Genomic DNA, 12283 nt, shown 5'->3' on the forward strand with positions numbered 1-12283 from the left:
CCACCTGCCTCGGCCTCCCAAAGTGCTGGGATTACAGGCATGAGCCACTGCACCCGGCCTAAACGCAGTTCTTAAAGTAGATAGCCATTATAAGGATAAAGCAATAATAATGGCTAGCATTTACTGAGGTATTGTTCAAAGCACTATTATTATTCTTACTTTTTATATTTAAGGCATTGAGACATAGAGAGCTTTAAAAACTTGTTCAAGGTGACAGAGATTGTAAGAGACAGCTAGATTTTGAACTCTGGCGTCTAACTGCAGAGTCTACCTAACTAGATTTTCCTCACTTTCTATTCTCATAAGAAAGTAGAGTTATAGATAAAGCCATCAAATATTAACAGTTACTATAATTTTGCACTTTTGTTTATTTCTGTGTTGCCTGCCCAAACACTTTGCACTGTTTCATGTACATAGTATCACTTAATGAAGGTTAGATGATAATTAAAAGGAAAAAATAATTTGCTTCCATCTGCCTCTACTGAGTGCTGTTAGAATAAAAGAATGGAAAAACAATAAATTTACAGCATAAAGGGAGTCCCATAATTCTTATACTGACATAGGGAAAGACCCCTTTCTTATAATACCCAACTTCTTGTACCAAGAAACTGAACAAGACAAAGTTCAAAATATGTATAAACAATCCTTGCAAAAGATTGCACTCTAATAAGCTTTGCACCATGCACAAGCCAATAACTGACCATGACCCCAAAGCCTGTTACATTTGTTTCTGATTTGCTTTAGAGCAAGAGTCAGAGAACAACAGCCTGCAGGCCAAATCCCATCTGCTACCTGATTTCGATATTGCCACCTTGTCAGCCAAGAATGGTTTTGACATTTTTTAAATGGTTGGAAAAAACACCCCAAAAGAATATTTTGTGACACATGAAAATCATATGGAATTCAAATTTCAGTGTCCATAAGTGTTACTGGCACACAAGGCACATCCATTTGTTTATGTATTGCCTATGGCTGTTTTTCTAGCTACAACAGCAGAATTGAGTAGCTGTAACAGAAACTGTATAACCCGCAAAGCCTAAAGGATTTCCTACCTGGCCGTTTTCAGAAAAAGTTTGCCAACTGCTGCTAGAGTGATTCTCAACCTTAGCCTTGTTGGAAGCATTTGGAAGAGATCTTAAAACTTCTGACCCCCAAGCCCTGTCCTGCACCAATTAAGTCAGAATCTCTGGAGCTGAGACCCAGTCTTCAGAACTTCGTAACATTTTTGGTGGTGTAGCCCAATGTGCAGCCAAGGCTGAGAACCACTACCTAGAGTGTTGAATGCATTTGAGGGGCAAATGGATTAGATCTTGCTGCCTCCAGGATGACCTTGCTGCCTCCAGATAAGAGAGAGAATGCAGGCCACTCTCTCACTGCTTGTGTGTGCAAGGGGTGATGTAAGCAAAGATGTTCAGGACCTCCATGTGCCCTCTGGTAAAAGCCTTTCTTCTTTTTTTATTTTGAGATGGAATCTCACTCTGTAGCCCAGGCAGGGGTGCAGTAGCACGATCTCAGCTTACTGCAGCCTCCGCCTCCCAGGTTCAAGCGATTCTCCCGCCTCAGCCTCCCGAGTAGCTAGGACTACAGGTGCCCACCACCACTCCTGGCTACTTTTGTATTTTTAGTAGAGATGCGGTTTCACCATGTTGGCCAGGCTGGTCTTGAACTCCTGACCCCAGGTCATCCTCCCACCTCGCCCTTCCAAAGTGCTGGGATTACAGGTGTGAGCCACCGCGCCCGGCCATAAAGCCCTTCTTCTTTAGGAGATGAGGATGGGGGAGGCAGAGAGGAGAAGAGAGGATTATACCAAATATCTATCCCAGAATATAGAGTGACTACGTTGAAAACAAAATTCCCCAGAATGGAATATCATCAAACGTATAGGCAGTGTAACCTTCCCTAGCCTAGCCTCTAGGAATAGGTGACCTGATTCCTTAACACCCACTAACACAACCATCTAGTCTAAGCTATAGAGCACAGAACCTGTTACTCTGTGCAACAAGTCCAAGTAGGTTTAATCAGCTGTGTGCTTCATGAACTCTGTATCAGAATCACTTGGAAGGTTTGTTAAACTGTAGATTCCTAGGCCTCACCTCAGAATCAAAACCTCTAGGAACAGTCCTAGAAATCTGTATTTTAACCAGCACCCAGTTGATTCTTAAGAACTTTACAGTTTGATCACCACTTACCTAAATGGTGTACTCTCCGTGGATGTGCAAGCTGAAGTTGTCCTACTATTATTTGTCAAGGTGGATTAACTGGCTAGGCCAGTTGTTCATTCCTTCCAAAGGTGCACACACATTTAAAAGAATGGAATTCCCAATAAAATTTACAACATATATGCCAAATAGCCTTTAAAAGAACCAGAGTTATTTAAAAAACAAAAACAAAAACAGTGGTAGAAGTAATATATTCATTACACCAATTGCTGTCTTGCTCAATAGTATAGACACCTGTATGACGAACTGTTTTACTGTTTGTGTTTGTTTATTTGTTTATTTATTTATTCATTTATGTATTTATTGAGACGGAGTGTTGCTCTGTCACCCAGGCTGGAGTGCAATGGCACAATCTTGGCTCACTGCAACCTCCACCTGCCGGTTCAAGCAATTCTCCTGCCTCAGCCTCCCTAGTAGCTGGGGTTACAGGTGTGCACCACCATGCCCAGCTAATTTTTGTATTTTTACTAGAGATGGAGTTTCACGATGTTGGCCAGGCTGTTCTCAAACTCTTGACCTCAAGTGATCCGCCTACCTTGGCCTCCCAAAGTGCAAAGATTACAGGTGTGAGCCACCACACCTGGCCAAACTGTTTTAAATATCTTTAAAATTCCAAGTATTCTCTGAAGAATTTTTGGAAGTAGATATACATTGTTTAGAGTGAACCTGAATGAATAAAGTGGGTGACTGAGTAAGACCTGTTTTCGTTTTGTTTTTTTTTTAAATGAGCTTTGGCTTTTAAGTGACCACATTATGCATCAGTGCACTCTAACTCCAAAAGACACACCTTCATAATATTTTGAATATTTTGTCAAAAACAGAGTTGTTTTAAAGAATCCCAGTTTACCCTAAAGTAAGGGAGAACAATCTTTTGAATTTATAAATTCCCATGTATTTTATATGAAACCAACTCTATTTCTCATTGTCATTTCTTTAACCACTTATAAAGCCTATAAGCCAACAGTTTGTGGGTGTAGGTGTTTGAATTTTGAGATACATGATTGTATTACAGGAAATCTCTGTGGGGACAGGAAAAAACCAGCACTTAATGTCCGTTAACTAGTGAGATTTATAGGGGAGATGTGACACCCTAGACAAGAGGGTCTTTCACCTCATTCCAGTGTGATTAATGGGTTCACATTTGCATCAGAGCCAAAGGGCAGAATCACAAAGTAGACAGACAAACCCATTTCCTATGGTTGCTGAGCTGGGTTGGCTAGCAAATGTACTTTAGAATCAGACCTTAAGTACAATTCAGGTGAATAGAGTGATATACTAAGTCAGTGTGGGGATAAATGCTGTGGGCAGTACTCAAAGGTTTTATTTGACCATCCTGGGACTCGAGGTGCCTGTTTCTAAAGTGAAAGGATGTATTTTATGAGCTGAGTTCACCCTCCTAGAGTGCACGGGTGATGCCCCTTGATAATAGCACAAAGCAAGTTTAAGGCTTTCCATTTTCAACTGGTCTGTGGGCATTGACTGCATTCATTGTGTGCTTATCGCCACAGAGGCAGGCTCCTGTTCTAAAGTGTCCTGTCTGAGGGCTTTCACAAATTCTTGGATGTCTTTAATTTCACTAAGCTGGACAAAATTGAACACATAGATCACTGAGCCTTGTTGTCCTGGAGGCAAAGATTTAAAAAAAGATGGTACTGGTTTCCCTAGAACAGTAAGAACAGCATAATACCACATGGATGTGCAGTCTGAATTACTCAGAGTCTCTTCATTAATAACAAGTAGGCAATCCGAGACATTTAGGGCCCAACATGTCCCTTAGGCTTTGTTAACTGATTTCTTTAAGGACTTATGTTGGAGATGCAAAGTGAAAGAAAGTCCTTTGGGAAATGCAGGTGAATTTGTTTTGGCTGAGTATCATTGACTTTTTATTTTGGAAAGGCTCTTGCTGTGATTAAAATTTTATTCTCATTCCTATTTGCAGGGACAAAACTGGAACTACTCCTTCACTGCATATGTGACTATAGGGGTGTGTGTGTGGGGGGGGGGGGCGGATATGGGGATCATTGCCTTTAATCATTCCAGCGGGGCCCCTTTGCCTGGTTTCATGTTGCACATTTTCTGGCTTTCCTATTTACTGAAGAACTGCATCTTGACATTCACCAGAAAATATCTGCCCCACAGCCTCTCCTCCCATTAAATGCTCCCCTTTGTCTTGGATTGTGATATTGCCTTCCAAACTTAAAAAAAAAAAAAGTGTGTGTGTGTGCGTGTGTGTGTGTGTGTGTGAGGCGACATTGCTTCCAGAGGAGCTTAACTGTTTAAGGGTTAAAGACACAGAAGAATTATAACTTAAGTGTTGTAGTGGCCAGGAGTTGGTGAAGAAAGGTGGCTTTGTTTGGATGATTAGTTTGGACTCTGTTAAGACAGACAAAATATCTTTTTTTGGTCTTATGGCGTAGGCAGAGTTTTATATGCTTAAAAGCAAATCTTCAACGGCATTCTCATTCTCTTACATCAGCCCACTTCTCCCCTTCTCTCTCATGTGGCGAAACAATAAACAAAGTGGCCACTGTTGGTGCTCTGGGGCGTTTCTCTTTCTTTCTAATACAGGCTCCCAAGATGGAAATCTTTAGCCATTGAAACCCCAAAATTTCTGCTCCTCTAAGAGCAGACACTTGCTGAATGTTTGCTAGCTGGAGAAAGTCTCACGGCCACTCAGCTCCAAAAAGGTTCTGCAGGAGCGCAGCTGCTTGGGCTGCAAGAATGGCGGGGACCCCCTCGGCCCCAGGAGAAATGGCTCTCGACTCTGTTTTCTTTTTCTTTTCCCTCGGCATTTGTAAAGTTGGCCCAAGGGTGTGGCTGAGACTCCAGAAAAGCACTGAAAGTACTATTTGTTCTTGAAAATGTTACAGTTAATGTCTTGGTCCCAGTAGCAGGGAAAGAAAAGATCTTTGTGAACAAAAGCAACAAAATGCAGGCATCTATCTGCCTTTCCTTGCTGGGATTTCTTTCAGGAGATTTGTTAACGCTGCTATCAGCAAGGCAAGTGGACAAATAGGTCTTTTACTGGAGAGAAGCATGGCTCATCTTAGAGTCTCCAATTCAAAAAATTAATAACTGCTATTTTTTTGAGAAAAGGTCTTGCTCTGTCGCCCAGACTGGAGTGCAGTGATGTGATCCTAGCTCACTGCAGCCTTGAACTCCTAGGCTCAAGCAATCCTCCCGCATCGGGCTCCTGGGTAGCTATGGCCACAGGTGTGCACTGCTGTGCCTGGCAATTTAAAACTATATTTATTTTTGTGGACACAAGGTCTCACTGTGTTGTCCAGTTGGTCTCGAAGTCCTGGACTTGAGGGATCCTCCTGCCTCGGCCTCCCTAAGTGGTGGGATTACAGGCATGAGCCACTGTGCCTGGCTAATAATTACTTTTTAAAGCAAGTTCATAAGCACAAGTTTTCCCCTTTTTTTCTTTTGAGCAGAGTTTTGTACATCAAGAGATTTGGGGCGCTCTGTAAAGCCTCACATGCCTCAAATATACAGTTCTGAGTGAGCGTGTGAGTGCACACTCATATGTGTTTGCCCAGGTGGGAAGAGCCTGGCTCCAGATGCTCGTTTCTTCCAGGAGGTGGCAGCCAGCGCATAGACAGCAGAGGGCTGGGGAAGGGCAGGGGCATCCGAGTAAGCCTTTTCTAGAGTCGGCCCCTACCACTTTGTCCTTTTGCCTGGGTAGTTTACCAGCCACGCTGGTGTTAACGATTGACCAAAGAGCCGCCCCTCACTATGTTAGGGGAGTGAGCAAGGGAAGGACAGTCAATATATTACTTCCCCTAGTCTCTAGAGCCTAGGACTCCCTCCTTTTCATCCATCTGGCAATATGGTTCCTCCCCGGTGCTTGTGGGTTTTGAAGTCAGAACTGGATTTGCATTCTGTCTCTCCCACTGTCAATTGCCTTATTTGTACAGTTATTTAAATTATTTGAACTTTATTATCCTCACTGGTAAAATGAGGGTAAAGTCCATACCTTGGAATGGTACTGTCACGACTCAATGAAATGATGTACATAAGGTGCTCACTTCTGGGCCTGACCATAAAGAGTGCTCAGTAAATAGGGGCTGGCCAGGAGGTGGGGCTCACATCTCTAGCCTCAGCACTTTGGAAGGCTGAGGTGGGAGTCTCACTTGAGCCCAGGAGTTTAAGACCAACCCAGGCAACATAGGAAGACCCTGTCTCTACAAAAAATAAAAAAACAAAAAGAAAAAATTAGCTGATTGTGGTGGTGCTTGCCAGTTGCAGTGGTCCCAGCCACATGGGAGGCTGAGGTGGGAGGATTGCTTGAGCCCAAGGAGGTTGAGGCTGCAGTGAGCTATGATCGCACCACTGCACTCCAACACTGGGCAACAGAGTGAAACCCCCATCTCTACAAAAACAAAAAATTAAATAAATAAATAGGGGCTGTTGTTTCACTGAAACTTGGGCTCTCTGCTACTGCAAGGTGTACCATTCTAAAAGGCTTTACTAAACGCGCTCAAGATTTTTCATCTTTATGAAACTTTTGGGTAACTCTACTTAAATAACTGAAAAAGGAAATCTGGATTTAGTGGCTACAAAGATGGAGGAGTTAAAAGCCAAGCTGGAATGGGAGCAGAGAGAGAAATAAAGAACATCTGTTAGTATCCATAACAGGAACATCGTCCCATCTCTCTATGGGTGTCACCTCTCCATTGGGACATCTTTCATGTGCCTTCACATCTCAACACCTTTGCCTCATACTAGCAAAATTCCTGCCGAAGGAACTTACTTTGCATTATTTTCAATATTTTAAAGGATTACTTATCCAATCAAGTGCACAATGAAAATAAAACATAACATTGTTTACCTTGTTTGTATCTAAACATCAGTAGAATCAGAAACAAAATAGCAAACCACAAAAAAAACACCTAAAACCAAGCCATAGTTTGTAAGCTCTTTCTATATTACTATTGACACAGGATTAATTTTATATAGCTGCTACCAATGTGTATATACTGTTGCAAGTTCTACTTTTTCACACTAATTTATATAGACTTCTTCATATTTCTATAGTCTGAGTGGCAATATTTATTTTGATATGTTTTATCTCTATATCACAAGACTTTGTGTTGGTTTCTTACTTGAAGTGTTTCTTTTACTTATATACTCAATGCTATCCCAATACAGCCTTCTCCCCACCTTGTCAAAGGCTGTAATAAATTATTTAAACAAATTGTTTTTAGAGACAGGGTCTCACTCTGTCACCCAGGCGGGAGTGCAGTGGCGCTGCAGCCTTAAACTCCTGGGCTCAATCCTTCCAAGTAGCTGGGACTACAAGTGTGTGCCACCATGCCCCGCCTGTGCTCTGATAAATTTTGACATTTGTCAACTTTTACCAAATTACTCACCAGAAAGATTGTATTAATACTAACCAAGGCCCCTGGCAATGGATAAATATGCCTAAAGCAGAATATTTCCCATCTTTTCCAACGCTGGGTTTTGTATCTTTTTTCCTAATTTAATATGAGTGAAGTATCTTGTTGTTTTAATTTTCAATTTTGAAATTATAATGAATGTGAATATTTTCCCGTCTTAAAAAACCAAATGATTTCTATCTCCTTTTCTGTGAATTATCGGATCCAGGGGTCAACAAACTATGGCCCATGGGCCAAATCTGGCCAGCCACCAGTTTCTATAAATAAAGTTTTATTGGAACACAGTCATGCTCACTTGTCTACATATTGTCTAAGGCTGCTTTTTGTGCTACAATGGCAGAGTTGAGTACTTGCAAAAGAGCAAAGTCTGAAATATTTACCGTCTGGCACTTCACAGAAACAGTTTTTAGACTCTTATCTCTTAGTTAATATTCACTCTTGTACTACCATATGTTATGCTTCAGCAATATCAAAGTATGAGTAATTCCCCTCATATCGTGATACTTTGTGTTTTGGTGTCTTCACCTATGCTCTTCTGTCTGTCTAGAATTTCCAATCCCCTCCCTGCCAGGAAGGTTCATCCTTTCAAAACCTCCTTGAGAGGTATTCATGCTATAAAGTATTCCCTTCAACTTAAATTCACTGCATTACTTTTTGTTAGAAGATATTGATAATTGGTGTGAGAATCAAAACAAATGTGTGGGAAAACAGTTTGTGAAATTACAAGATGCTATATAAAAGTAACAACTTCTAATAAAAAATTACTATATTTGGCATATAATTATTGTTATATTTTTATTATTGTTATTATATTTGGCAGCATCAATATCCACCTTTGTTTTTACTTTAAGTTCACATCATTTATAGACAACTTTTTTTTTTTTTTTTTTTTTTTTTGAGACGGAGTTTTGCTCTTTTTGCCCAGACTGGAGTGCAATGGCGCGATCTCAGCTCACTGCAACCTCCACCTCTCGGCTTCAAGCGATTCTTCTGCCTCAGCCTCCCAAGTAGCTGGGATTACTGGTGCCTGCCACCACGCCTGGCTAATTTTTTGTATTTTTAGACCAAAACATCCAACTCACTCTCATGGAGTAAAGGATCTGCCCTATCTTATAATACCTCTTTATTAAATACTGTCAATAGAGTGGGGTGCCTGGACTAGCTATTTTGGCAGTATCAGTGCCAATTTGGATTAATAATGAGTCTTATCAATTATTGAGTAATCATTAAGATGACTCAAAACGTCAATCAACCAACCAAGCCAGATGGCCCAACTATCTGTGTTATCCTTGTATTTGACTCCAGAGAACAAAGGATAGAATCCTAGAGAAACAATAAATATGAAATCCTGAGAATATATGCTAACCGAAGATCCATTCTATCCTTTGATTGCAGATAATTATGCAAAAATCAGACAAGATAATACCTTGAAGAAGAGTTTCATTTATATAGAAAAAATGATCTGAGCTAAAACATACATTATAAGTGCAAAATAATGCCTAGAATCTTTGGGAATTCTGCTTATCTTTCCAAAGTATTTTCTAGAAGAACATCGCTCTGCACTACAAAATATCATAGCTGTAGTTTTAAAAATGGGTATGCATGGCCGGGCGCAGTGGCTCACGCCTGTAGTCCCAGCACTTTGGGAGGTCGAGGCGGGCGGATAACGAGGTCAGGAGGTCGAGACCATCCTGGCTAACACGGTGAAACCCCATCTCTACTAAAAATACAAAAAAAATTAGCCGGGTGTGGTGGCGGGCGCCTCAGCTACTCGGAGGCTGAGGCAGGAGAATGGTGTGAACCCGGAGGCGGAGCTTGCAGTGAGCTGAGATCGCGCCACTGCACTCTAGCCTGGGCAACAGAGCGAGACTCCGTCTCAAAACAAAAACAAAACAAAACAAAACAAAAATCGGTCTGCATTCCTCTCTCTGACCTCTCCCACTTCCTTTGGGAATCTAAACTGTAGAAAATATTATTGTGAAATATAATATATATAAAAACTATAATACAGTGTTGCATGTGTATGTGTGTTGGTGTGTGTGTGAGAGAATATAGTTTATTAATTTAAACAATGATCTCTGGGGAATCCAGAAGAGATTTCCATTTGCCTTGTGAAAAGTTTAATATATGTGTTCAAGGCCACAAGGCTAAGGTTCAAATCACACAGAGTGAAAGCTTGGGCAGTTATGAATGCTCAGAGTCCCAGAGACAAAAGCTTTTAGTTATAACTGCATTTCTGGAAAGGAGGGCGCCAGTTCCTTCACCACTTCCATTAAGGAGCAACTACTTATTTTAGCGGTGCCTTTCTCTCAGGAAGTGCAATATATAGGAAGGGCAGAAAAGTAAGCAAAGGAGGAAATTTGATATTGATTTCTTTTCTTCTGTGAAATTACATGAAAGCTCAATGGCTTGCAGCAGCAACCTAGTCAATAAAACTCCATTTGAGACCACCTTGAAGTTCAATGTTCTCCCGATCCTTTTAAATTTCCTCTAGTGTCAGGTTCTTTTTGTATTTAATCGTCTTTAGTTCTGAGATACTATGAAGCTTTTTATTCATAACATTACAGAGATGATTTTGCTAAAGATAAAACTGCGAAGTATTTCCAGATGACAATGCCCTGCCCCTCCTTTTTGGTTAAAAATCAGCAACACAAAAAACAAAATCTGAAAACCCAAGGGAAAACAGAGATGAAAAAAGCGAACAGTAGAGCTCCTTGTTGTAAAGCAATTGCTCAGTATTCGGGTGCTGCAAGGTTTTCCTGCAGGAGTAAGTACAGCATTTCCTCCTGTGGGGCTGGGAGAATACCGTTTGTGTCAGACTCACTATTATGTATGTGTACTTTTTGGTCGTGATAATTTCTAACATTTCTTAAACCCTTACTGTGTGGAGGTAGTATGCTAAGTCTTTATTTATATGGTTTCTATTCTTTAGGGAAGCAATAAGTCGCCTGTGTGAAGCTGTCCCCGGGGCAAGTGGAGCCATTAAAAAGCGAAAGGTAAATGTTGATGTGGTTTTCTTGTTTATGTTTCCCTAATTATGGCAAAGATAGTGTGAAAATCGCTGTTAGTTCATCCCACCATAAGACCCAAGGTCCAGCCTGGCCCTTATTAGGTGGCATGATATCAGAGCTGCACTCAAAGCTGCTCTTGTCCCTCGAATCTTTCTGAGTTGCCTGACACTGTCTGACATGGTGATACCTCCAGCTGCAGAGGGGAGAAAGCCCCTGGGCTTTATGTCAGAAATGTAGGGTGCCAGACTTGGCTCTTACTGACCAGTGAGCATGGGATCTCATCTTGCTGAGACTCTGTTCTTATTTCCTGTGGAGTTAGGGAGTTGCACTAAATGGCCAGTTTAGTGCCTTCCAATTTCCACATTTTATAATGTATGTATTCTGCATCATAACATTTTTGACTTTTTAGGCTTCCTGGCCTATTTTCTAGTATAAATATGGATAGTGGTAAAGGTGAGGTAATAGCACATGGGTAGAGTAGCTTTCCCTGTGGAAAGAAAGCAAAAGTTTTGATGTTAGACAGACTCGGATTGAAGTCTTGCCTCAGCCACCTACAAATGGTGTACTCTTGGACAAGTCACTTAACCTCTTGGATGCTTGGTTTACTCATCTGTAAAATGGGAGAAAATGGCACTTACTTTATAGGGTTATGTAAGAAATAAATTAAATGATGTCTACATACTACATACTACAGCGTCTGTCATCTATTATGCTTTCTGTGTTAATGGTAGCTAGTATTATTGCTATTAAGCTATGAGCCCTAGAATGTTTTGTTGGTTTGAAAAGTCCAAAGGGCCAATGCAAAAGCTCTTATGATAACTATATAAATCATATAGAATTGCAGACTGTTTAAGGGAAGGGTTTTTTTTGTTTGTTTCATTTTTTGTTTTTGAGACGGAGTCTTGCTCTTTTGCCCAGGCTGGAGTGCAGTGGCGCGATCCCAGCTCACTGTAAGCTCCGCCTCCCGGATTCAAGCCATTCTCCTGCCTCAGCCCCCCGAGTAGCTGGGACCACAGGAGCCCACCACCACGCCCGGCTGATTTTTTGTATTTTTAGTAGAGACGGGGTTTCACTGTGTTAGCCAGGATGGTCTCGATCTCCTGACCTCATGGTCTGCCCACCTCAGCCTCCCAAAGTGCTGGGGCCACAGGCGTGAGCCACTGCGCCCGGCCGAGAAGGGATTTTTTAAGATGTCTTCTGGCCTAACCTCTTCATTTTACCAGCTACTAAACTGAGTCTGAGACAAGAGATAGTATTTGTCTGAGTCACTAGGATGATTAAGGTCAGAGCCAGCTGTAGAAGCCAAGTCTTCAGATTCCCAGCTTAGGGCTCCATTTCTATACCATTCTGCCCCATTTTTGGTTATCATTCTTCATTATATTACATAGGGGTGAACCCAGTGTCACCCAGAGAACCCACAAGTTATAAAACATTCTGACAAATGGCTCTGAAATTCTATCAAGGACTCCCTATGACTAGTTTATTTCACAGAACCCATGGTTCCAAAGTAATCTCTAACCTCTTCCTGCTTCTCATAATTTCTGATTAGGATGCTTCAACTGGATGATTCCAAATAACAGGCAAGATATTCTCATTTAAGGAGCAGGGATTCCCCATCCCAAAATAAAACAGAGCAAACCTGGCTATCATC

The 12283-nt window shown here is 41.4% G+C and overlaps 1 protein-coding gene across 1 annotated transcript in view; it reads left to right on the forward strand.

Annotated features, from left to right (window-relative positions):
• SHC4 (SHC adaptor protein 4) overlaps positions 1-12283 on the forward strand; it is a 139513-nt gene that overhangs the window by 61596 nt on the left and 65634 nt on the right. Inside the window, exon 3 of the mRNA XM_030814122.1 lies at positions 10554-10617. Coding sequence (XP_030669982.1) covers positions 10554-10617 — 64 coding nt within the window. The remainder of the gene's footprint in view (positions 1-10553; positions 10618-12283) is intronic.

This window comes from Nomascus leucogenys, chromosome 6 (genome assembly GCF_006542625.1).
Source record: "Nomascus leucogenys isolate Asia chromosome 6, Asia_NLE_v1, whole genome shotgun sequence".
Lineage (NCBI taxonomy): Eukaryota > Metazoa > Chordata > Mammalia > Primates > Hylobatidae > Nomascus > Nomascus leucogenys.